Source organism: Oncorhynchus kisutch, linkage group LG13 (assembly GCF_002021735.2).
Source record: "Oncorhynchus kisutch isolate 150728-3 linkage group LG13, Okis_V2, whole genome shotgun sequence".
Taxonomy (NCBI): domain Eukaryota; kingdom Metazoa; phylum Chordata; class Actinopteri; order Salmoniformes; family Salmonidae; genus Oncorhynchus; species Oncorhynchus kisutch.
The window spans coordinates 3,692,628-3,720,023 of NC_034186.2; the positions used below are offsets into that span (position 1 = coordinate 3,692,628).

Sequence of the window (27,396 nt, forward strand, 5' to 3'; positions counted from 1 at the left end):
GGGGAAGAGAGAGAGTTAGTACCATATGTGATGGACTCATGCTATGTCCATAACCGGGGAGAGTCTGTCTGCTACCAGAGAGAATGTCTCATCCATTCATCTCCCTCACCTGTGAACGACCCAATCACCTCACTGAGAAAGGAAGCTCCATCATGCACTGAGCCAGGGATATAGCTCACACATTATAAAGCACTCACACAGTCAGTCACTCACACAGTCAGTCAGTCAGTCACTCACACAGTCAGTCAGTCAGTCAGTAACACCTCATGCACTGAGCCAGGGATATAGCTCACACATTATAAAGCACTCACACAGTCAGTCAGTCACACAGTCAGTCAGTCAGTCAGTAACACCTCATGCACTGAGCCAGGGATATAGCTCACACATTATAAAGCACTCACACAGTCAGTCAGTCACACAGTCAGTCAGTCAGTCAGTAACACCTCATGCACTGAGCCAGGGATATAGCTCACACATTATAAAGCACTCACACAGTCAGTCAGTCACTCACACAGTCAGTCAGTAACACCTCATGCACTGAGCCAGGGATATAGCTCACACATTATAAAGCACTCACACAGTCAGTCAGTCACTCACACAGTCAGTCAGTCAGTAACACCTCATGCACTGAGCCAGGGATATAGCTCACACATTATAAAGCACTCACACAGTCAGTCAGTCACTCACACAGTCAGTCAGTCACTCACACAGTCAGTCACTCACACAGTCAGTCAGTCACTCACACAGTCAGTCAGTCACTCACACAGTCAGTCAGTCAGTCAGTAACACCTCATGCACTGAGCCAGGGATATAGCTCACACATTATAAAGCACTCACACAGTCAGTCAGTCAGTCACACAGTCAGTCAGTCAATCAGTCACACAGTCAGTCAGTCACACAGTCAGTCAGTTACACAGTCAGTCAGTCAGCAAGTCAGTCAGTCAGTCAGTCACACAGTCAGTCAGTCAGTCACACAGTCAGTCAGTCAATCAGTCACACAGTCAGTCAATCACACTGGTGATAGCCAGCTTGACATACCCTCTCGGGCTGGATGAGTTGGGTGACAGCCAGCTTGACCTACCCTCTCGGGCTGGAAGAGTTGGGTGACAGCCAGCTTGACATTCCCTCTCGGTCACACTACTTAATCTGTGGTGCCATTCTAGGGACTACTGCCCTCTCATTACATTCCAAGTCAATTATAATACATCTGTAATCTCTCATAGTACAGGAGGAAGAGGGATGGATCATTAGAGCTACTCAATGACTTCCCAGAGGCTGGTCTCTCAGCTTGTGACTATAGTGTCCCCCACTAGGGAAGACCACCATACAGGATCATCATACTCAATGACTTCCTAGAGGCTGGTCTCTCAGCTTGTGACTATAGTGTCCCCCACTAGGGAAGACCACCAGACAGGATCATCATACTCAATGACTTCCCAGAGGCTGGTCTCTCAGCTTGTGACTATAGTGTCCCCCACTAGGGAAGACCACCAGACAGGATCATCATACTCAATCACTTCCCAGAGGCTGGTCTCTCAGCTTGTGACTATAGTGTCCCCCACTAGGGAAGACCACCAGACAGGATCAGGGTCCCTGCAGAGATTCTAAAGGTTACAACAAGTCCTGCTGTCCCAAATGGCAATTCCCTTTATAGTGCACTACTTGAGAACAGGCCCTATAGGGGAGTAGTGCACTACTTTAGACCAGGCCTATAGGGAGTAGTGCACTACTTTAGACCAGGCCCTATAGGGGAGTAGTGCACTACTTTAGACCAGGCCCTATAGGGAGTAGTGCACTACTTTAGACCAGGCCCTATAGGGGAGTAGTGCACTACTTTAGACCAGGCCCTATAGGGGAGTAGTGCATTACTTTAGACCAGGCCCTATAGGGGAGTAGTGCACTACTTTAGACCAGGCCCTATAGGGGAGTAGTGCACTACTTTAGACCAGGGCCCATAAAAGCCATTTAGGACGCATCTGAAGGAGTGTCACCGAAACAAATGTCAGGGCGGCCATTTAATGTGTTTTTTTAATGTGTTTTAGCTATTGTTCCTATAAGCAATCTATCAAAACATATCCTCATTTGACCTTCATGGACCTGGACATGAAATATTAGATAAAAGCATGACACAAGAAAGCATACATCTCTATTCATCATCATTTGTTTGGTCTGTCATTTAAAAAGCATAATAGCAGTTACAAATCCACCCCCCCCCCCCCCTTTTTTTTTTATAACTTGCAGAACTCGCCGCATCTTCATTCCCTGGTGCCGATAACGCAGTTCAGGAGTCTAATGTTGAATTTGTTAAATGAGAATTGTATCTGTTTTGATGAACCATAAACATGCATTGTAGTGTTGAAATGGTCGTTTAAAAAAGAAATGGTAATCTGTATTATTATAAAAAAATATATTTTCATCTTTAAACTTGTGCTATTTTCTGTCCAACGTTGAATTTGTTTAACTTGTTTACCTCAGGGCACCATTGAAAATGAGACCCTGGTCTCAATGGGGTCCCCTGGCAAGATGGTGCTGACAGACATGGCAGCTCTGCTTCTAGCTCCTAAGACATGACAGCCATGACAGCTCTGCTTCTAGCTCCTAAGACATGACAGACATGACAGCTCTGCTTCTAGCTCCTAAGACATGACAGCCATGGCAGCTCTGCTTCTAGCTCCTAAGACATGACAGCCATGACAGCTCTGCTTCTAGCTCCTAAGACATGACAGCCATGACAGCTCTGCTTTTAGCTCCTAAGACATGACAGCCATGACAGCTCTGCTTTTAGCTCCTAAGACATGACAGCCATGACAGCTCTGCTTCTAGCTCCTAAGACATGACAGCCATGACAGCTCTGCTTTTAGCTCCTAAGACATGACAGCCATGACAGCTCTGCTTCTAGCTCCTAAGACATGACAGCCATGACAGCTCTGCTTCTAGCTCCTAAGACATGACAGCCATGACAGCTCTGCTTCTAGCTCCTAAGACATGACAGCCATGACAGCTCTGCTTCTAGCTCCTAAGACATGACAGCCATGACAGCTCTGCTTTTAGCTCCTAAGACATGACAGCCATGACAGCTCTGCTTCTAGCTCCTAAGACATGACAGCCATGACAGCTCTGCTTCTAGCTCCTAAGACATGACAGCCATGGCAGCTCTGCTTTTAGCTCCTAAGACATGACAGCCATGACAGCTCTGCTTTTAGCTCCTAAGACATGACAGCCATGACAGCTCTGCTTTTAGCTCCTAAGACATGACAGCCATGACAGCTCTGCTTCTAGCTCCTAAGACATGACAGCCATGACAGCTCTGCTTTTAGCTCCTAAGACATGACAGCCATGACAGCTCTGCTTTTAGCTCCTAAGACATGACAGCCATGACAGCTCTGCTTTTAGCTCCTAAGACATGACAGCCATGACAGCTCTGCTTCTAGCTCCTAAGACATGACAGCCATGGCAGCTCTGCTTCTAGCTCCTAAGACATGACAGCCATGGCAGCTCTGCTTCTAGCTCCTAAGACATGACAGCCATGACAGCTCTGCTTCTAGCTCCTAAGACATGACAGCCATGGCAGCTCTCCTTCTAGCTCCTAAGACATGACAGCCATGACAGCTCTGCTTCTAGCTCCTAAGACATGACAGCCATGACAGCTCTGCTTTTAGCTCCTAAGACATGACAGCCATGGCAGCTCTGCTTCTAGCTCCTAAGACATGACAGCCATGGCAGCTCTGCTTCTAGCTCCTAAGACATGACAGCCATGACAGCTCTGCTTCTAGCTCCTAAGACATGACAGCCATGACAGCTCTGCTTCTAGCTCCTAAGACATGACAGCCATGGCAGCTCTGCTTCTAGCTCCTAAGACATGACAGCCATGGCAGCTCTGCTTCTAGCTCCTAAGACATGACAGCCATGACAGCTCTGCTTCTAGCTCCTAAGACATGACAGCCATGGCAGCTCTGCTTCTAGCTCCTAAGACATGACAGCCATGACAGCTCTGCTTTTAGCTCCTAAGACATGACAGCCATGACAGCTCTGCTTTTAGCTCCTAAGACATGACAGCCATGACAGCTCTGCTTCTAGCTCCTAAGACATGACAGCCATGGCAGCTCTGCTTCTAGCTCCTAAGACATGACAGCCATGACAGCTCTGCTTCTAGCTCCTAAGACATCACAGCCATGACAGCTCTGCTTCTAGCTCCTAAGACATGACAGCCATGACAGCTCTGCTTTTAGCTCCTAAGAAACTTTGCAGTATTTCGTTTTTGTGTGTGTTATTTCTTACATTATTAGCCCAGAAATGTTTTGTGTTATTACATACAGACGGCAATAACTTTTGGATATCAGAGCAATGCATTAAGACCAGGAATACGACTTTCCTGAATTGTAACCTTCGTTCGTAACCCCACAGGGCAATTGAACTTATCCCAGAGGCTGCTCCAAGACGCCACCGGCGGAGAAGAGGTATTCAGAGTGGACTACTAGTCCGACTCAGGAGGTGTGCACACCGTCCAGCGCTTCTGAGTATATTACTCGCTACTGCTCAGTCTCTGGACAATAAAGTAGACGAGCTCAGGGCGAGGATCTCCTTCCAGAGAGACATCAGGGACTGTAACATACTCTGTTTCATGGAATCATGGCTCTTTCCGGATATACTGTCCCTGTCCATACAGCCAGTTGGGTTCTCAGTACATTGCGCAGACAGGAATAAAGAACTCTCCGGGAAGAAGAAAGGCGGAGGTGTATGTCTCATGATTAACTACTCATGGTGTGATTGTGGTAACGTACAAAAACTCAAGTCCTTTTGTTCACCCGACCTAGAATACCTCACAATCAAAAGCCTCCCGAGATAATTATTTTCGGTTGTAGTCACAGTCATGTATATTCCCCCTCAAGGCGATATCACGACGACCCTCAAGGAACTACACTGAACTTTGTGCAAACTGGAAACCACAAATCCTGAGGCCGCATTTATTGTAGTTGGGGATTTCAACAAAGAAAATTTGAGGAAAACGCTACCGAAGTTCTATCAACACATTGACTGTAGTATTCGTGCTGCTAAAACGCTTGACCGACAGTTAGTCCAACTTCCCGGGATGGCTACAAGGCCATCCCCCGCCCTCCCTTCAGCGAATCAGGTCAATACTCCATTTTGCTCGTCTTTTCCTATAGGTAGAAACTCAAACAGGAAGTACTCGTGCTAAGGTATATTCAACACTGATCTGACCAATCACAATCCATGCTTCAAGAATTTCTTGATCACACGGACAGGGATATGTTCCCGGTTGCCTCTGAGAATAACATTGACATGTATGATGACACGGTGACTGAGTTCATCAGGAAGTTGGGATGTTGTTTCCCACTGACTATTAAAACTTCCCGAGACGAGAAACAGTGGATCTCTGGCAGCATTCAAGCAAAACTAAAAGTGCAAACCACCGAATTTAACCATGGTAAGGTGACTGGGAATATGGGTGAATACAAACAGTGCAGTTATTACTTCCATAAGGCAATCAAACAGACAAAACGTCAGTACAGAGACAAAGTGGAGTCACAATTCAACAGCTCAGACACGAGACGTATGTGGCAGAGTCTACAGACAATCACTGATTACAAAGAGGAAACCAGCCACGTCGCGGACACCGACGTCTTGCTCCCAGACAAGCTAAACACTTTCATCGCCCGCTTTGAGGATAACACAGTACCACCGACGCGGCCCGCTACCAAGAAATGTGGGCTATCATTCTCCGTGACAGACGTGAATAAGACATTTAAACGTGTTAACCCTCGCAAGGCTGCCGGCTCTTTCGGCATCCCTAGCCGCATCCTCAGAACATTCGCATACCAGCTGGCTGGAGTGTTTATGGACATATTCAATCGATCCCTATCCCAGTCTGCTTTCCCCACATGCTTCAAGATGTCCACCATTGTTCCTGTACCCAAGAAAGCAATTTAACTAAATGACTATCGCCTGTAGCACTCAATTCTGTCATCATGAAGTGCTTTGAGAGACTAGTCAAGGATCATATCACCTCTACTTTACCTGACACCCTAGACCCACTTCAATTTGCTTACCGTCCCAATGCCCTATCCCATCTGGACAAGAGGAATACCTACGTCAGAATGCTGTTTATTGACTATAGCTCAGCCTTCAACACCATAGTACCCTCCAAGCTCATCATTAAGCTCGGGGCCCTGGGTCTGAACCCCGCCCTGTGCAACTGGGTCCTGGACTTCCTGACAGGCCGCCCCCAGGTGGTGAAGGTAGGAAACAACACCTCCACTTCGCTGATCCTCAATACAGGGGCCACACAAGGGTGCGTGCTCAGCCCCCTCCTGTACTCCCTGTTCACCCATGACTGCGTGGCCACACAAGCCTCCAACTCAATCAATCAATCAAATGTATTTATAAAGCCCTTCTTACATCCGCTGATGTCACAATGTGCTGTACAGAAACCCAGCCTAAACTCCAAACAGCAAGCAATGCAGGTGTAGAAGCACAGTGGCTAGGAAAAACTACCTAGAAAGGCCGGAACCTAGGAAGAAACCTAGAGAGGAACCAGGCTATGAGGGGTGGCCAGTCCTCTTCTGGCTGTGTGGAGGGTGGAGATTATAACAGAACATGGCCAAGATGTTCAAACGTTCATAGATGTCCAGCAGGGTCAAATAATAATAATCACAGTGGTTGTAGAGGGTGTAACAGGTCAGCACCTCAAGAGTAAATGTCCAACTCAATCACCAAGTTTGCAGATGACACAACAGTTGTAGGCCTGATGACCAATAATGACGAGAGGATCACCTCCTCCCTGGCAGAGTGGTGCCAGGAAAATAACCTCTCACTCAACGTCAACAAAAACAAAGGAGTGGATTTTAGGAAACAGCAGAGAGAACACTCCCATATCCACATCGACGGGACCGCAGTGGAGAAGGTGAAAAGCTTCAATTTCCTCTGCGTACATTTCACCGACGCTCTGACACTCTGAAATGGTCCACCCACACAGACAGTGTGATGAAGAAGATGTAACAGCGCCTCTTCAACCTAAGGAGGCATGATGAAACTCGGCTTGGCACCTAAGACCCTCACAAACTTTTACAGATGCACAATTGAGAGCATCCTGTCGGGCTGTATCACCACCTGGTACGGCAACTGCACTGACCACAAAGGCAGGGCTCTCCAGAGGGTGGTGCGGTCTGCTCAACGCATCACTGGGGTTACACTGCCTGCCCTCCAGGACACCAACAGCACCCGATGTCACAGGAAGGCCAAAAGGACCATCAAGGACAACAACCACCTGAGCCACTGCCTGTTCACCCTGCTATCATCCAGAAGGCGAGGTCTGTACAGGTGCATCAAAGCTGGGACTAGAGACTGAAAAACATATTCTATCTCAAGGCCATCAGACTGTTAAATAGCCATCACTAGCCGGCTACCATCCGGTTACTCAACCCTGCACCTTAGAGGCTGCTGCCCTATATACATAAACATGGAACACCGGCCACTCTAATAATGGAACACCGGCCACTCTAATAATGGAACACTGGCCACTCTAATAATGGAACACCGCCACTCTAATAATGGAACACCGGCCACTCTAATAACGGAACACCGCCACTCTAATAATGGAACACTGGCCACTCTAATAATGGAACACTGGCCACTCTAATAATGGAACACCGGCCACACTAATAATGGAACACTGGCCACTCTAATAATGGAACACCGGCCACACTAATAATGGAACACTGGCCACTCTAATAATGGAACACTGGCCACTCTAATAATGGAACACCGGCCACTCTAATAACGGAACACCGGCCACACTAATAATGGAACACCGGCCACTCTAATAACGGAACACCGGCCACACTAATAATGGAACACCGGCCACTCTAATAATGGAACACTGGCCACTCTAATAATGGAACACCGGCCACACTAATAATGGAACACTGGCCACACTAATAATGGAACACTGGCCACTCTAATAATGGAACACCGGCCACTCTAATAATGGAACACCGGCCACTCTAATAATGGAACACCGGCCACTCTAATAATGGAACACCGGCCACACTAATAATGGAACACTGGCCACTCTAATAATGGAACACCGGCCACTCTAATAATGGAACACCGGCCACTCTAATAACGGAACACCGGCCACACTAATAATGGAACACCGGCCACACTAATAATGGAACACCGGCCACACTAATAATGGAACACCGGCCACACTAATAATGGAACACCGGCCACTCTAATAATGGAACACCGGCCACTCTAATAATGGAACACCGGCCACTCTAATAATGGAACACCGGCCACTCTAATAATGGAACACCGGCCACTCTAATAATGGAACACCGCCACTCTAATAATGGAACACTGGCCACACTAATAATGGAACACTGGCCACTCTAATAACGGAACACCGCCACTCTAATAATGGAACACCGCCACTCTAATAATGGAACACCGCCACTCTAATAATGGAACACCGGCCACTCTAATAATGGAACACTGGCCACTCTAATAATGGAACACTGGCCACTCTAATAATGGAACACCGGCCACTCTAATAATGGAACACCGCCACTCTAATAATGGAACACTGGCCACACTAATAATGGAACACTGGCCACTCTAATAATGGAACACCGCCACTCTAATAATGGAACACTGGCCACACTAATAATGGAACACTGGCCACACTAATAATGGAACACCGCCACTCTAATAATGGAACACTGGCCACACTAATAATGGAACACTGGCCACTCTAATAACGGAACACCGCCACTCTAATAACGGAACACCGGCCACTCTAATAATGGAACACCGGCCACTCTAATAATGGAACACTGGCCACTCTAATAATGGAACACCGGCCACACTAATAATGGAACACTGGCCACACTAATAACGGAACACCGCCACTCTAATAATGGAACACTGGCCACTCTAATAATGGAACACTGGCCACTCTAATAATGGAACACTGGCCACTCTAATAATGGAACACTGGCCACTCTAATAATGGAACACCGGCCACACTAATAATGGAACACCGCCACTCTAATAATGGAACACTGGCCACTCTAATAACGGAACACCGGCCACTCTAATAATGGAACACCGGCCACTCTAATAATGGAACACCGGCCACTCTAATAATGGAACACTGGCCACTCTAATAATGGATCACTTTAATAATGTTTACAAACTGCTTTACTCATCTCATATGTATATACTGTATTATATTCTACTGTATTCTAGTCAATGCCACTCCGACATTAATCTTACTAATATATATATATATATATATATATATATATATATTAACTTTCCCCTTTAGATTTGTGTATTGTTGTGAATGGTTAGACACTACTGCACTGTTGAAGCTAGGAACACAAGCATTTCATTACACCAGCAATAACATCTGCTAAATATGTGTATGTGACAAATAACATTTGATTTGAAAAACCAAAAGAAAACATCCATTATAAAGTAATCTGGTGATCCAAAACCTTGTCAGCCTCCATTTATCTGAGGCGTTATCTGAGGCGTTATTGGTCAATTCCTTCTTGAAGCCACCTGAGACTGTGTCTATTTCCCAAATTATACCCTATTCTCTACATAGTGCACCTACGGCTCCTGGTCAAAACTAGTGCACTGTAAAGGGACAAGGGTACCATTTGAGACTAGGGGCAGCATAACGTTACCCAGTAACACACTCATCGCTATTCCCTGCACCCTGTTCCCTGGTGGCAAACAGCACAGGCAAACCCAAGGCCTGGCTGCTTTTATTCTGGATGATTAAACACACAGGGGGCTGGACATGAATATATGGACCCGGGAGAGGCAGGCCGGGAGAGACAGCCATTAGACCAGGGAGAGACAGTCATTAGACCAGGGAGAGGCAGCCATTAGACCAGGGAGAGGCAGCCATTAGACCAGGGAGAGGCAGCCATTAGACCAGGGAGAGGCAGCCATTAGAACAGGGAGAGGCAGCCATTAGACCAGGGAGAGACAGCCAGTAGACCAGGGAGAGACAGCCAGTAGACCAGGGAGAGACAGCCAGTAGACCAGGGAGAGACAGCCATTAGACCAGGGAGAGACAGTCATTAGACCAGGGAGAGGCAGCCATTAGACCAGGGAGAGGCAGCCATTAGACCAGGGAGAGGCAGCCATTAGACCAGGGAGAGGCAGCCATTAGAACAGGGAGAGGCAGCCATTAGACCAGGGAGAGACAGCCAGTAGAGCAGGGAGAGACAGCCAGTAGACCAGGGAGAGACAGCCAGTAGACCAGGGAGAGACAGCCATTAGACCAGGGAGAGACAGTCATTAGACCAGGGAGAGGCAGCCATTAGACCAGGGAGAGGCAGCCATTAGACCAGGGAGAGGCAGCCATTAGACCAGGGAGAGGCAGCCATTAGAACAGGGAGAGGCAGCCATTAGACCAGGGAGAGACAGCCATTAGACCAGGGAGAGACAGCCAGTAGACCAGGGAGAGACAGCCAGTAGACCAGGGAGAGACAGCCATTAGACCAGGGAGAGACAGCCAATAGACCAGGGAGAGGCAGCCATTAGACCAGGGAGAGACAGCCATTAGACCAGGGAGAGACAGCCATTAGACCAGGGAGAGACAGCTATTAGACAGGGAGAGGCAGCCAGGGAGAGACAGCCATTAGACCAGGGAGAGACAGCCATTAGACCAGGGAGAGACAGCCATTAGACCAGGGAGAGGCAGCCAGGGAGAGGCAGCCATTAGACCAGGGAGAGGCAGCCAGGGAGAGGCAGCCATTAGACCAGGGAGAGACAGCCATTAGACCAGGGAGAGGCAGCCGTTAGACCAGGGAGAGACAGCCATTAGACCAGGGAGAGACTGCCATTAGACCAGGGAGAGACAGCCATTAGACCAGGGAGAGACAGCCTTTAGACCAGGGAGAGGCAGCCATTAGACCAGGGAGAGACAGCCATTAGACCAGGGAGAGACAGCCATTAGACCAGGGAGAGACAGCCAGGGAGAGACAGCCATTAGACCAGGGAGAGGCAGCCATTAGACTAGGAGCCCTAAGACAAACAGGTCCGTAAACTATCATCTAAATGTGGGTTGGAGAGCAGACACAACATGTAATACCTCTCAAATGATAAATGGTTCATTCAATTTTGGTACTTCTCAAATGTTGAATCTCTCTTTCCCTCTCTCTCTCTCGATCTTTCTATCTCTCTCTCTTGTTCTCGCTCAATCTTTTTCTCTCTTTATGTTTCTCTCTCTGTGTCTCTGTCTCTCTCAATGTTTCTCTCTCTCTCTCAATATTTCTCGCTCTCTCAATGTTTCTCGCTCTCTCTCTGTTCTCTCAATGTTTCTCTCTCAATGTTTTTCTCTCTCTGTCTCTCTCTCTGTCTCTCTTAATGTTTTTCTCTCTCTGTCTCTCCTTCTCTGTGTATCTCTCTCTCTGTCTCTCTCTGTCTCTCTCTTTCTTTCTCTCTCAATGATTTTCTCTCTCAATGTTTTTCTCTCTCTGTCTCTCTTTCTCTGTGTCTCTCTGTCTCTGTCTATCTCTCTTTCTCTCTCAATGATTTTCTCTCTCTCTGTCTCTCTCTCAATTCAAGGGGCTTTATTGGCATGGGAAACATATGTTAACATTGCCAAAGCAAGTGGAGTAGATAATATACAAAAGTGAAATTAACAATAAAAATGAACAGTAAACATTACAATATAAAGACACTACAAATGTCATATTAAGTATATATACAGTGTTGTAAAGATCTCGCCTGCCTGCCTGCCTGCCAGCCAGCCTGCCAGCCAGCCAGCCAGCCAGCCAGCCAGCCAGCCTGCCAGCCAGCCAGCCAGCCTGCCAGCCAGCCTGCCTGCCTGCCTGCCTGCCAGCCAGCCAGCCAGCCAGCCTGCCAGCCAGCCAGCCAGCCTGCCAGCCAGCCAGCCAGCCAGCCTGCCAGCCAGCCAGCCAGCCTGCCAGCCAGCCTGCCAGCCAGCCTGCCTGCCTGCCTGCCTGCCAGCCAGCCAGCCAGCCAGCCAGCCTGCCAGCCAGCCAGCCTGCCAGCCAGCCTGCCTGCCTGCAAGCCAGCCTGCCAGCCAGCCAGCCAGCCAGCCAGAGTATGTGTTTACATTGGTCTGGGCTGCTATGCCATGGCCAAGCAGGCAGTGTTAACACAACAGTGTCTAGAAACAGGATTATGTGTCTTTGTGTTTTATCAGTTGTAATCTGGTCATCTGTTCTGTACAGTGGTCCTGAAGTAAAGCAGAAGAATGGGCCTGGTGACATGCATTGAAAGGCGTGGCCTTTTTGGTGGCTTTCTTTTACAAGTTACTATGAATGAACAGATTTATATCCTAAAACTTGTCAATACTAAACGTTATATTAAGGGACATTCATTGCGTGATAAGAAATATTGTGCCTTCAGAAAGTGTTCATAACCTTTGACTTATTCCACATTTTGTTGTTACAGCCTGAATTATATTCTCACCCGTCTACACACAATAATAATAATAACAATAATAATAATAATAATAATAATAATAATAATAATAATAACAATAATAATAATAACAATAATAATAATAATAATAACAATAATAATAATAATAATAATGACAATAATAATAATAATAATAATGACAACAATAATAATAACAATAATAATAATAATAACAATAATAATAATAATAATAATAACAATAATAATAATAACAATAATAAGAATAATAATAATAATAACAATAATAATAATAACAATAATAATAATAACAATAATAATAATAACAATAATAATAATAATAACAATAATAATAATAATAACAATAATAATAATAACAATAATAATAATAACAACAATAATAATAATAACAATAATAATAATGACAAAGTGAAAATATGTTTTTTAAATGTTTGCAAATTTTTTGAAAAATTAAATACAGAAAAAAATTATTTACAAAAGTATTCACAACATTCAATACATGTTAGAATCACATTTGGCAGTGATTACAGCTGTGAGTCTTTCTGGGTACGTCTCTAAGAGCTGTGAGTCTTTCTGGGTACGTCTCTAAGAGCTGGGTCTTTCTGGGTAAGCCTCTAAGAGCTGTGAGTCTTTCTGGGTACGTCTCTAAGAGCTGTGAGTCTTTCTGGGTACGTCTCTAAGAGCTGAGTCTTTCTGGGTACGTCTCTAAGAGCTGGGTCTTTCTGGGTACGTCTCTAAGAGCTGGGTCTTTCTGGGTACGTCTCTAAGAGCTGTGAGTCTTTCTGGGCCAGTCTCTAAGAGCTGTGAGTCTTTCTGGGTACGTCTCTAAGAGCTGAGTCTTTCTGGGTACGTCTCTAAGAGCTGTGAGTCTTTCTGGGCCAGTCTCTAAGAGCTGGGTCTTTCTGGGTACGTCTCTAAGAGCTGAGTCTTTCTGGGTACGTCTCTAAGAGCTGTGCGTCTTTCTGGGTACGTCTCTAAGAGCTGGGTCTTTCTGGGTACGTCTCTAAGAGCTGTGAGTCTTTCTGGGCCAGTCTCTAAGAGCTGAGTCTTTCTGGGCCAGTCTCTAAGAGCTGAGTCTTTATGGGCCAGTCTCTAAGAGCTGAGTCTTTCTGGGCCAGTCTCTAAGAGCTGGGTCTTTCTGGGCCAGTCTCTTAGAGCTGAGTCTTTCTGGGCCAGTCTCTAAGAGCTGAGTCTTTCTGGGCCAGTCTCTAAGAGCTGTGAGTCTTTCTGGGTCAGTCTCTAAGAGCTGTGAGTCTTTCTGGGAACATCTCTGAGAGCTGTGAGTCTTTCTAGGTAAGCCTCTAAGAGCTGTGAGTTTTTCTAGGTAAGTCTCTAAGAGCTGTGAGTCTTTCTAGGTAAGCCTCTAAGAGCTGTGAGTCTTTCTAGGTAAGCCTCTAAGAGCTGTGAGTCTTTCTGGGTAAGCCTCTAAGAGCTGTGAGTCTTTCTGGGTAAGCCTCTAAGAGCTGTGAGTCTTTATAGATAAGCCTCTAAGAGCTGTGAGTCTTTCTAGGTAAGCCTCTAAGAGCTGTGAGTCTTTCTGGGTAAGCCTCTAAGAGCTGTGAGTCTTTCTGGGTAAGCCTCTAAGAGCTGTGAGTCTTTCTGGGTAAGCCTCTAAGAGCTGTGAGTCTTTCTGGGTAAGCCTCTAAGAGCTGTGAGTCTTTCTGGGTAAGCCTCTAAAAGCTTTACACATTATTATTTTAAATTCGTCAATCTCTGTCAAGTTTATTGTTTATCATTGCTAGACAGACATTTTCAAGTCTTGCCATATTTTTTCAAGGTGATTTACACTGAACAAAAATATAAACACATCATCAAAGTTCATCATAGTTACATTTCATATAAAGAAAATCAGTCAATTTTAAATACATTCATTAGCTGCTAATCTATGGGTTTCACTTGACTGGGAATACAGATATGCATCTGTTGGTCACAGATACCTTTAATAAAGGTAGGGGCGTGGATCAGAAAACCAGTCAGTATCTGGTGTGACCACCATTTACCTCATGCAGCGAGACACATCTCCTTCACATAGAGTTGATCAGTCTGTTGATTGTGACCTGTGGGATGGTGTCCCACTCCTCTTCAATGGCTGTGTGAAGTTGCTGGATATTGGTGGGAACTGGAACACGCTGTTGTACACGTTGATCCAGAGCATCCCAAACATGCTCAATGGATGACATGTCTGGTGAGTATTCAGGCCATGGAAGAACTGGGACTTTTCAGCTTCCAGGAATTGTGTACAGATCCTTGTGATCCTTGTGACATGGGGCGGTGCAATATCATGCTGAAACATGAGGTGAATTGCGGCGGATGAATGGCACGACAACGGGCCTCAGGATCTCATGGTATCTCTGTGCATTCAAATTGCCATCGATAAAATGCAATTGTGTTCGTTGTCCGTAGCTTATACCGGCCCATACCATAACCCCACCTCCACCATGAGGGGTTTTCTAACGTCAGCGTTGTGAACAGAGTGCCCTGTTCACAACACTGAGGTTAGCAAACCACTCACCCACACAACGCCATAAACATGGTCTGCGGTTGTGAGGCCAGTACTGTCAAATTCTCTAAAATGTCACTGTAGGCGGCTTATGGTAGAGAAATGAACATTCAATTATCCGGCAATAGTTCTGGTGGACATTCCTGCTGTCAGAATGCCAATTGCACGCTCCCTCAAAACTTGAGACATCTGTGGCATTGTATTGTGTGACAAAACTTCACATTGTAGAGTGGCCTTTTATTGTCCCCAGCACAAGATGCACCTGTGTAATGATCATGCTGATTAATCAGCTTCTTGATAGGCCACACCTGTCAGGTGGATGGATTATCTTGACAAAGAAGAAATACTCACTAACAGGGATGTCAACACAATTTGTGCCCAACATTTGAGAGGAATACGCTTTTTGTGCGTATGGAAAACCTCTGACAGCTTTTTTTTTTTTTTTTTTTTACCTTTGTTTAACGAGGCAAGTCAGTTAAGAACAAATTCTTATTTTCAATGACGGCCTGGGAACAGTGGGTTAACTGCCTGTTCAGGGGCAGAACGACAGATTTGTACCTTGTCAGCTCGGGGGTTTGAACTCGCAACCTTCCGGTTACTAGTCCAACGCTCTAACCACTAGGCTACGCTGCCGCCCCTTCAGCTCATGAAACATGGGACCAACACTTTACATGTAGCGATTATATTTTTGTTCAGTGTTAGTCAAAACTGTAACTAGGCCACTCAGGAACATTCAATGTCATCTTGGTAAGCAACTCCAGTGTATATTTTCCCTTCTGTTTTAAGTTCTTGTCCTGCTGAAAGGTGAATTTGTCTGTTGGAAAGCAGACTGAACCAGGTTTTCCTCTAGGATTTTGCCTGTGCTTAGCTCTATTCTGTTTCTTTTTATCCTAAAAAAACTGCCTAGTCCTTGTCGATGACAAGCACACCCATCACATGATGCAGCAACCACCATGTTTGAACATACGAAGAGTAGTACTCAGTGATGTGTTGTGGTAGATTTGCTCTAAACATAACGCTTTGTATTCAGGACATAAAGTGAATTTCTTTGCCACATTTTTCGCAGTGTTTCTTTAGTGTCTTGTTGCTGTCATGTCCGTCGTTGAAATGAGTGGCGTGAGTAGAGTTCCACATATTTATTGAGGTGAAACTTCAAACAACAAATAAATAAACCAACGTGCAGTTCGTAGCGCACATAGGCACTAAACACAAACAATATCGCACAACGCAGGTGGGAATTAGGACCACTCTAAGTATGATCCCCAAATAGAGGCAACGACCATTAGCTGCCTCCAATTGGGAACCATACTTACACCAACATAGAAAATAAAAACTAGAAAACCCCACGAACCCCGAGGGCTCTCTATGGTCAAGGTGTGACAGTTGCAAACAGGATGACATTTTTGGAATATTTATATTTATTATTTATATTCTGTACTAGCTTCCTTCTGTACTAGCTTCCTTCTGTACTAGCTTCCTTCTTTTAACTCTGTCATTTAGGTTAGTATTGTGGAGTAACTACGATGCTGTTGATCCATCCTCAGTTTTCTTCCTTTCACAGCCATTAAACTCTGTAACTGTTTTAAAGTCACCATTGGGCTCAAGGTGAAATCCCTGAGCAGTTTCCTTCCTCTCCGGCAACTGAGTTAGGAAGGACGCCTGTATCTTTGTAGTGACTGGGTGTATTGATGCACCATCCAGAATGTAATTAATAACTTCACCTTACTCAAAGGGATACTCAGTGTCTGATTTTTTTTCTTCATTTTTACCAATCGGTGCCCTTCTTTTCTTTCTGCTTTTATTATTTATACCAATCTACCAATCGGTGCCCTTCTTTTCTTTCTGCTTTTATTATTTATACCAATCTACCAATCGGTGCCCTTCTTTTCTTTCTGCTTTTATTATTTATACCAATCTACCAATCGGTGCCCTTCTTTTCTTTCTGCTTTTATTATTTATACCAATCTACCAATCGGTGCCCTTCTTTTCTTTCTGCTTTTATTATTTATACCAATCTACCAATAGGTGCCCTTCTTTGCGAGACATTGGAAAATCTCCCTGGTCTTTGTGGTTGAAATCCACTACACGACTGAGGGACCTTACAGATAATTGTGTGTGTGGGGTACAGAGATGAGGTAGTCATTCAAAACTCATGTTAAACACTACTATTATAGTCCCTGCTACCACTAACGAGGAGCGTAACAATACTACAATATAACAAGGATATATAACAAGGATATACACTATAACAAGGAGAGATGGCCAGTCCTATATGAGATACAACACTATAACATGGAGAGATGGCCAGTCCTATAGGAGATACTACTACACTAACATGGAGAGATGGCCAGTCCTATAGGAGATACTACACTATAACAAGGAGAGATGGCCAGTCCTATATGAGATACTACTACACTGTAACAAGGAGAGATGGCCAGTCCTATATGGGATACTACACTATAACAAGGAGAGATGGCCAGTCCTATATGGGATACTACACTATAACAAGGAGAGATGGCCAGTACAATAGGAGATACAACACTATAACATGGAGAGATGGCCAGTCCTATATGGGATACTACACTATAACAAGGAGAGATGGCCAGTCCTATATGGGATACTACACTATAACATGGAGAGATGGCCAGTCCTATAGGAGATACTACTATACTATAACAAGGAGAGATGGCCAGTCCTATATGGGATACTACTACACTATAACAAGGAGAGATGGCCAGTCCTATAGGAGATACTACACTATAACAAGGAGAGATGGCCAGTCCTATATGGGATACTACTACACTATAACAAGGAGAGATGGCCAGTCCTATAGGAGATACTACTTGGCGCTGGTCTCAATAAACACTAACCTGTTTGACGTTGTAGCCTGTCTTGGCGCTGGTCTCAATAAACATGACGCTGAGCTCCTTGGCCCGCTGTTCTCCTTCCTCTATGGTGATCTGCCTGCGATGGAGAAATATTAGGTTCAGTTATCAAACATCCTTATGCCATTAAACAACATAAAGATGAGCTGGGTAAGGAGGTTTTCTACAGTAGAGACCCCCCGGGTAAGGAGGTTTTCTACAGTAGAGACCCACCGGGTAAGGAGGTTTTCTACAGTAGAGACCCACTGGGTAAGGAGGTTTTCTACAGTAGAGACCCACTGGGTAAGGAGGTTTTCTACAGTAGAGACCCACTGGCTGGGTAAGGAGGTTTTCCACAGTAGATACCCACTGGGTAAGGAGGTTTTCCACAGTAGATACCCACTGGGTAAGGAGGTTTTCCACAGTAGAGACCCCCCGGGTAAGGAGGTTTTCTACAGTAGAGACCCACCGGGTAAGGAGGTTTTCTACAGTAGAGACCCACTGGGTAAGGAGGTTTTCTACAGTAGAGACCCACTGGGTAAGGAGGTTTTCTACAGTAGAGACCCACTGGGTAAGGAGGTTTTCTACAGTAGAGACCCACTGGGTAAGGAGGTTTCCTACAGTAGAGACCCACTGGGTAAGGAGGTTTTCTACAGTAGAGACCCACTGGGAACGGAGGTTTTCTACAGTAGAGACCCACTGGGTAAGGAGGTTTTCTACAGTAGATACCCACTGGGTAAGGTTTTCTACAGTAGAGACTCCCTGGGTAAGGAGGTTTCCTACAGTAGAGACCCACTGGGTAAGGAGGTTTTCTACAGTAGAGACCCACTGGGTAAGGAGGTTTTCTACAGTAGAGACCCACTGGGTAAGGAGGTTTTCTACAGTAGAGACCCACTGGGTAAGGAGGTTTCCTACAGTAGAGACCCACTGGGTAAGGAGGTTTTCTACAGTAGAGACCCACTGGGTAAGGAGGTTTCCTACAGTAGAGACCCACTGGGTAAGGAGGTTTCCTACAGTAGAGACCCACTGGGAACGGATGCCATTATAATGTCTAGTTTTGATTTACATTTTGTTTAAGTTGTCAAATAACTTTAATTCAATTTAAAATGTTTACCACGTCACTGGATTTGGGTTAAAAATTGTGTGATTTTTTTAAATATTTTTTTTTAAACAAAATTCACAAAATTCCTTTACATTGATGACTTTTTATAAATGGAATCAATTTTCCACATTGATTCAATGTCATCACATTGCAGTAGTTGTGTTGAAGTAATATTGATTCAACCAGTTTGTGCCCAATGGGGGAGTAGTGAAGTGTACAGAAACCAACAATCTGCCTCATGACTCATTCCCTCACTGAGCAGCAGTACTGGTGGTGAAGCTGATTCATTGTTTTGTGGCCTGAGAAAATGAATGAATTATTGTCTATTACTACGACTCTGATGAATTAGTCTTGGGGAAGGGGAGAAAACGGATAATGCCAGGTGACATAATGTCGGGATCTAAATCTGTTTACAAATGTTGAAAAAAAACTAATACGTAAAGTCGAATCGCAGAAATCCATGTTTGAGGTTGATCTCTTCTTCATGGGCTTTAGGCTAGCTAGCTTGCTTTTTTGGTGGGTTGGAAGTATTAGCATCAGCAATCCCTCAAAGGGTTCATAGTATACGACGGTCAAGTGTATCTGGACAGAGACTATAACATCCTGCTGACTAGACCAGACCAGCCCAGACCAGCCTGGTAGCTAATCCAACGGGTACGGAAACCCGCAACCACACAGCTCTCCAGAGGGTAGTGAGGTCTGCCCAACGCATCACCGGGGTCACACCGCCTGCCCTCTAGGACACCTACACCACCTGATGTTACAGGAAGGTCAAGAAGACCATCAAGGACATCAACCACCCGAGCCACTGCCTGTTCACCCTGCTATCATCCAGAAGGCGAGGTCAGTACAGGTGCATCAAAGCTGGGACCGAGAGACTGAAAAACATCTTCTATCTCAAGGCCATCAGACTGTTAAATAGCCATCGCTAGCCGGCTTCCACCCGGTTACTCAACCCTGCACCTTAGAGGCTGCTGCCCTATATACATAAACATGGAACACCGGTCACTTTAACAATGTTTACATACGGTTTTTCTCATTTCATATGTATATACGGTATTTTAGTCAATGCCACTCCGACATTGCTCATCCTAATATTTATATATTTCACAATTTCATTAATTTCCTTTTCGATTTCTGTGTATTGTTGTGAATTGTTAGATATTACTGCACTGTTGGAGCTAGAAACACAAGCATTTCACTACACCCGCAATAACATCTGATAAGTGTACGTGACCAATAACATTTGATTTGAACTGTGTTACAGTCACAGACCGGCCAGCCCAGACCGGCCTGGTAGCTAAACTAACTGTGTTACAGTCACAGACCGGCCAGCCCAGACTGGCCTGGTAGCTAAACTAACTGTGTTACAGTCACAGACCGGCCAGCCCAGACCGGCCTGGTAGCTAAACTAACTGTGTTACAGTCACAGACCGGCCAGCCCAGACTGGCCTGGTAGCTAAACCAACTGTGTTACAGTCACAGACCGGCCAGCCCAGACCAGACTGGTAGCTAAACCAACTGTGTTACAGTCACAGAGCGGCCAGCCCTGACCGGCCTGGTAGCTAAACTAACTGTGTTACAGTCACAGAGCGGCCAGCCCAGACCAGCCTGGTAGCTAAACCAACTGTGTTACAGTCACAGAGCGGCCAGCCAAAGTAAAAATATAACTTCAAACAAACAGTACAATTAAAAGGTGAGGAGAAACAAAGTGTCAGCTTTAAGAAACACATGAGGGAGAAATGCTGCCCTAGATATGTGTCTGATGAATAGACTGAATAAAATGAGAAAAACATCTTCAGTAAGAAGTGAACCCCAGAACCACCACAACTCTGGAGCAGTATTTACAGAATACTAACCCCTGACAGTATTTACAGTATAACAGTATACTACCACCTGACAGTATTTACAGAATACTAACCCCTGACAGTATTTACAGAATACTACCACCTGACAGTATTTACAGAATACTAACCCCTGACAGTATTTACAGTATAACAGTATACTACCACCTGACAGTATTTACAGTATACTACCCCTGCCAGTATTTACAGTATACTACCAAGTGACAGTATACTACCACCTGACAGTATTTACAAGATAACAGTGTACTACCACCTGACAGTATTTACAGTATACTACCACCTGACAGTATTTACAGTATACTACCACATGACAGTATTAACAGTATACTACCACATGACAGTATTTACAGTATACTACCACATGACAGTATTTACAGTATACTACCACATGACAGTATTAACAGTATACCACCACATGACAGTATTTACAGTATACTACCACATGACAGTATTTACAGTATACTACCACCTGACAGTATTTACAGTATACTACCACATGACAGTATTTACAGTATAACAGTATTGTCACGCCCTGGTCAAAGTATTTTGTGTTTATCTTTATGTATTTGGTCAGGCCAGGGTGTGGCATGGGGTTTTTGTAATTGTGGTGTGTTTGTCTTGGGGTTTTGGTGGTGGTATTGGGATTGTAGCTTAGTGGGTTGTCTAGCAAAGTCTATGGCTGTCTGGAGTGGTTCTCAATCAGAGGCAGGTGCTTATCGTTGTCTCTGATTGGGAACCATATTTAGGCAGCCATATTCTTTGAGTTTGTGGTGGGTGATTGTCCTTAGTGTCCTATGTGTACACTCTGTTAGTTTGCACCAGATAGGCTGTTTCGTTTATTGTTTTTTGTAAGTTCGTGTTTCTTTGTTTGATTAAACATGGATCGCAATCGACACGCTGCAGTTTGGTCCGACTCTCATTCATCACCACTAGAAAACCGTAACAAGTATACTACCACACAGCGGTATTTACAGTATAACAGTATACTATCACCTGACAGTATTTACAGTATACTACCACCTGACAGTATTTACAGTATACTACCACCTGACAGTATTTACAGTATACTACCACATGACAGTATTTACAGTATAACAGTATACTACCACATGACAGTATTTACAGAATACTACCACCTGACAGTATTTACAGTATAACAGTATACTACCACCTGACACTATTTACAGTATACTACCAACTGACAGTATTTACAGTATACTACGACATGAAAGTATTTACAGTATAACAGTATACTATCCCCTGACAGTATTTACAGTATAACAGTATACTACCACCTGACAGTATTTACAGTATACTACCACCTGACAGTATTTACAGTATAACAGTATACTACCACCTGACCCTATTTACAGTATACTACCACCTGACAGTATTTACAGTATAACAGTATACTACCACCTGACCCTATTTACAGTATACTACCACCTGACAGTATGAACAGAATACTACCACCTGACAGTATTTACAGTATAACAGTATACTACCACCTGACAGTATTTACAGAATACTACCACCTGACAGTATTTACAGTATAACAGTATACTACCACCTGACAGTATTTACAGTATAACAGTATACTATCCCCTGACAGTATTTACAGTATAACAGTATACTACCACATGACAGTATTTACAGTATAACAGTATACTACCACCTGACAGTATTTACAGTATACTACCACCTGACAGTATTTACAGTATACTACCACATGAGAGTATTTACAGTATAACAGTATACTACCACCTGACAGTATTTACAGTATACTACCACCGGACAGTATTTACAGTATAACAGTATACTACCCCATGACAGTATTTACAGTATACTACCACCTGACAGTATTTACAGTATACTACCACATGACAGTATTTACAGTATACTACCACCTTGACAGTATTTACAGTATAACAGTATACTGCCACCTGACAGTATTTACAGTATACTACCACCTGACAGTATTTACAGTATACTACCACCATGACAGTATTTACAGTATAACAGTATTCTACCACCTGACAGTATTTACTGTATAACAGTATACTACCCCATGACAGTATTTACAGTATACTACCACCTGACAGTATTTACAGTATACTACCACATGAGAGTATTTACAGTATAACAGTATACTACCACCTGACAGTATTTACAGAATACTACCACCTGACAGTATTTACAGTATAACAGTATACTACCACCTGACACTATTTACAGTATACTACCACCTGACAGGATGAACAGAATACTACCACCTGACAGTATTTACAGTATAACAGTATACTACAACCTGACAGTATTTACAGTATAACAGTATACTATCCCCTGACAGTATTTACAGTATAACAGTATACTACCACATGACAGTATTTACAGTATAACAGTATACTACCACCTGACAGTATTTACAGTATACTACCACCTGACAGTATTTACAGTATACTACCACCTTGACAGTATTTACAGTATAACAGTATACTACCACCTGACAGTATTTACTGTATAACAGTATACTACCCCATGACAGTATTTACAGTATACTACCACCTGACAGTATTTACAGTATACTACCACATGAGAGTATTTACAGTATAACAGTATACTACCACCTGACAGTATTTACAGAATACTACTACCTGACAGTATTTACAGTATAACAGTATACTACCACCTGACACTATTTACAGTATACTACCACCTGACAGTATGAACAGAATACTACCACCTGACAGTATTTACAGTATAACAGTATACTACGACCTGACAGTATGAACAGAATACTACCACCTGACAGTATTTACAGTATAACAGTATACTGCCGCCTGACAGTATTTACAGTGTACTACCACCTGACAGTATTTACAGTATAACAGTATACTACCACCTGACAGTATTTACAGAATACTACCACCTGACAGTATTTACAGTATAACAGTATACTACCACCTTGACAGTATTTACAGTATAACAGTATACTGCCGCCTGACAGTATTTACAGTATACTACCACCTTGACAGTATTTACAGTATAACAGTATACTACCACCTGACAGTATTTACAGTATACTACCACCTGACAGTATACTACCACCTGACAGTATTTACAGTATACTACCACCTGACAGTATTTACAGTATACTACCACCTGACAGTATTTACAGTATACTATCACCTGACAGTATACTACCACCTGACAGTATTTACAGTATACTAGCACATTGACAGTATTTACAGTATAACAGCATACTACCACGTGACAGTATTTACAGTATAACAGTATACTACCACCTCACAGTATTTACAGTATACTACCACCTGACAGTATTTACAGTATACTACCACCTGACAGTATTTACAGTATACTACCACCTGACAGTATTTACAGTATACTACCACATGACAGTATTTACAGTATACTACCACCTTGACAGTATTTACAGTATAACAGTATACTACCACCTGACAGTATTTACTGTATAACAGTATACTGCCCCATGACAGTATTTACAGTATACTACCACCTGACAGTATTTACAGTATACTACCACATGAGAGTATTTACAGTATAACAGTATACTACCACCTGACAGTATTTACAGCATACTACCACCTGACAGTATTTACAGTATAACAGTATACTACCACCTGACACTATTTACAGTATACTACCACCTGACAGTATGAACAGAATACTACCACCTGACAGTATTTACAGTATAACAGTATACTACCACCTGACAGTATTTACAGTATAACAGTATACTATCCCCTGACAGTATTTACAGTATAACAGTATACTACCACATGACAGTATTTACAGTATAACAGTATACTACCACCTGACAGTATTTACAGTATACTACCACCTGACAGTATTTACAGTATACTACCACCTTGACAGTATTTACAGTATAACAGTATACTGCCACCTGACCATATTTACAGTATACTACCACCTGACAGTATTTACAGTATACTACCACCTTGACAGTATTTACAGTATAACAGTATACTACCACCTGACAGTATTTACTGTATAACAGTATACTACCCCATGACAGTATTTACAGTATACTACCACCTGACAGTATTTACAGTATACTACCACATGAGAGTATTTACAGTATAACAGTATACTACCACCTGACAGTATTTACAGAATACTACTACCTGACAGTATTTACAGTATAACAGTATACTACCACCTGACACTATTTACAGTATACTACCACCTGACAGTATGAACAGAATACTACCACCTGACAGTATTTACAGTATAACAGTATACTACCACCTTGACAGTATTTACAGTATAACAGTATACTGGCGCCTGACAGTATTTACAGTATACTACCACCTGACACTATTTACAGTATAACAGTATACTACCACCTGACAGTATTTACAGAATACTACCACCTGACAGTATTTACAGTATAACAGTATACTACCACCTTGACAGTATTTACAGTATAACAGTATACTGCCGCCTGACAGTATTTACAGTATACTACCACCTTGACAGTATTTACAGTATAACAGTATACTACCACCTGACAGTATTTACAGTATACTACCACCTGACAGTATACTACCACCTGACAGTATTTACAGTATACTACCACCTGACAGTATTTATAGTACACTACCGCCTGACAGTATTTACAGTATACTACCACCTGACAGTATACTACCACCTGACAGTATTTACAGTATACTAGCACATTGACAGTATTTACAGTATAACAGCATACTATCACCTGACAGTATTTACAGTATAACAGTATACTACCACCTGCCAGTATTTACAGTATACTACCACCTGCCAGTATTTACAGTATACTACCACCTGGCAGTATTTACAGTATACTACCACCTGACAGTATTTACAGTATACTACCACATGACAGTATTTACAGTATACTACCACCTGACAGTATTTACCGTATAACAGTATACTACCACATGACAGTATTTACAGTATACTACCACCTTGACAGTATTTACAGTATAACAGTATACTACCACCTGACAGTATTTACAGTATACTACCGCATGACAGTATTTACAGTATACTACCACCTTGACAGTATTTACAGTATACTGCCACCTGACAGTATTTACAGTATACTACCACCTGACAGTATTTACAGTATACTACAACCTGACAGTATTTACAGTATACTACCACATGACAGTATTTACAGTATACTACCACCTTGACAGTATTTACAGTATAACAGTATACTGCCACCTGACAGTATTTACAATAAACCATCACCTGACAGTATTTTACAGTATAACAGTATACTACCACCTGACAGTATTTACAGTATAACAGTATACTACCACCTGACAGTATAACAGTATACTACCACCTGACAGTATAACAGTATACTACCACCTGACAGTATAACAGTATACTACCACCCGACAGTATTTACAGTATAACAGTATACTACCACCTGACAGTATTTACAGTATAACAGTATACTACCACCCGACAGTATACTACCACCTGACAGTATAACAGTATACTACCACCTGACAGTATAACAGTATACTACCACCTGACAGTATAACAGTATACTACCACCCGACAGTATACTACCACCTGACAGTATAACAGTATACTACCCCCTGACAGTATAACAGTATACTACCACCTGACAGTATAACAGTATACTACCACCCGACAGTATACTACCACCTGACAGTATAACAGTATACTACCCCCTGACAGTATAACAGTATACTACCCCCTGACAGTATAACAGTATACTACCCCCTGACAGTGGTGCTATCTCTAGACACATGACTGTACAATACCTCCGGGTCTCAGCATTCTATATTCATCATCAGACCGTACAGTGCCTTCGGAAGGTATTCTGATGCCTTGACTTTTTCCACATTTTGTATTAAGCTACAGCATTATTCTAACGTGCATCTTCAGCAATCTACACACAATACCCCACAATGACAAAGCGAAAACAGTTTTCTTTGCAAATTTATTACAAATAAAAAACTGAAATACTCCTTTTACATAAGTATTCAGACATAAGTATTTGCTATGAGACTCTAAATTGAGCTCAGGTGCATCCTGTTTCCATTGATCATCCTTGAGATGTTTCTACAATTTGATCAGAGTCCACCTTTGGTAAATTAAATTGATTGGACATGATTTAGAAAGGCACACACGTGTCTATATAAGGTCCCACAGTTGACAGTGCATGTCAGAAGGAATTGTACGTAGAGCTCAGAGACAGGATTGTGTCGAGGCACAGGTATGGGGAAGGGTACCAAAAAATGTCTACAGAATTGAAGGTCCCTAAGTTTGGAACCACCAAGACTCTTCCTAGAGCTGGCCAACCTACCAAACTGAGTAATCGGGTGAGAAGGGCCTTGGTCAGGGAGGTGTGCAAGAACCCAATGGTCACTCTGACAGAGCTCCAGAGTTCCTCTGTTGAGATGGGACAACATTCCAGAAGGAAAACCATCTCTGCAGCACTCCACCAATCAGGCTATTATGGTAGAGTGGCCAGACGGAAACCACTCCTAAGTAAAAGGCACATGA

General features: G+C 43.5%; 1 protein-coding gene across 1 annotated transcript in view; it reads right to left on the reverse strand.

Annotated features, from left to right (window-relative positions):
- LOC109883970 (ras-related protein Rab-6B) overlaps window positions 1-27,396 on the reverse strand; it is a 157,666-nt gene that overhangs the window by 39,882 nt on the left and 90,388 nt on the right. The window contains exon 6 of the mRNA XM_031838181.1: window positions 17,845-17,938. Coding sequence (XP_031694041.1) covers window positions 17,845-17,938 — 94 coding nt within the window. The remainder of the gene's footprint in view (window positions 1-17,844; window positions 17,939-27,396) is intronic.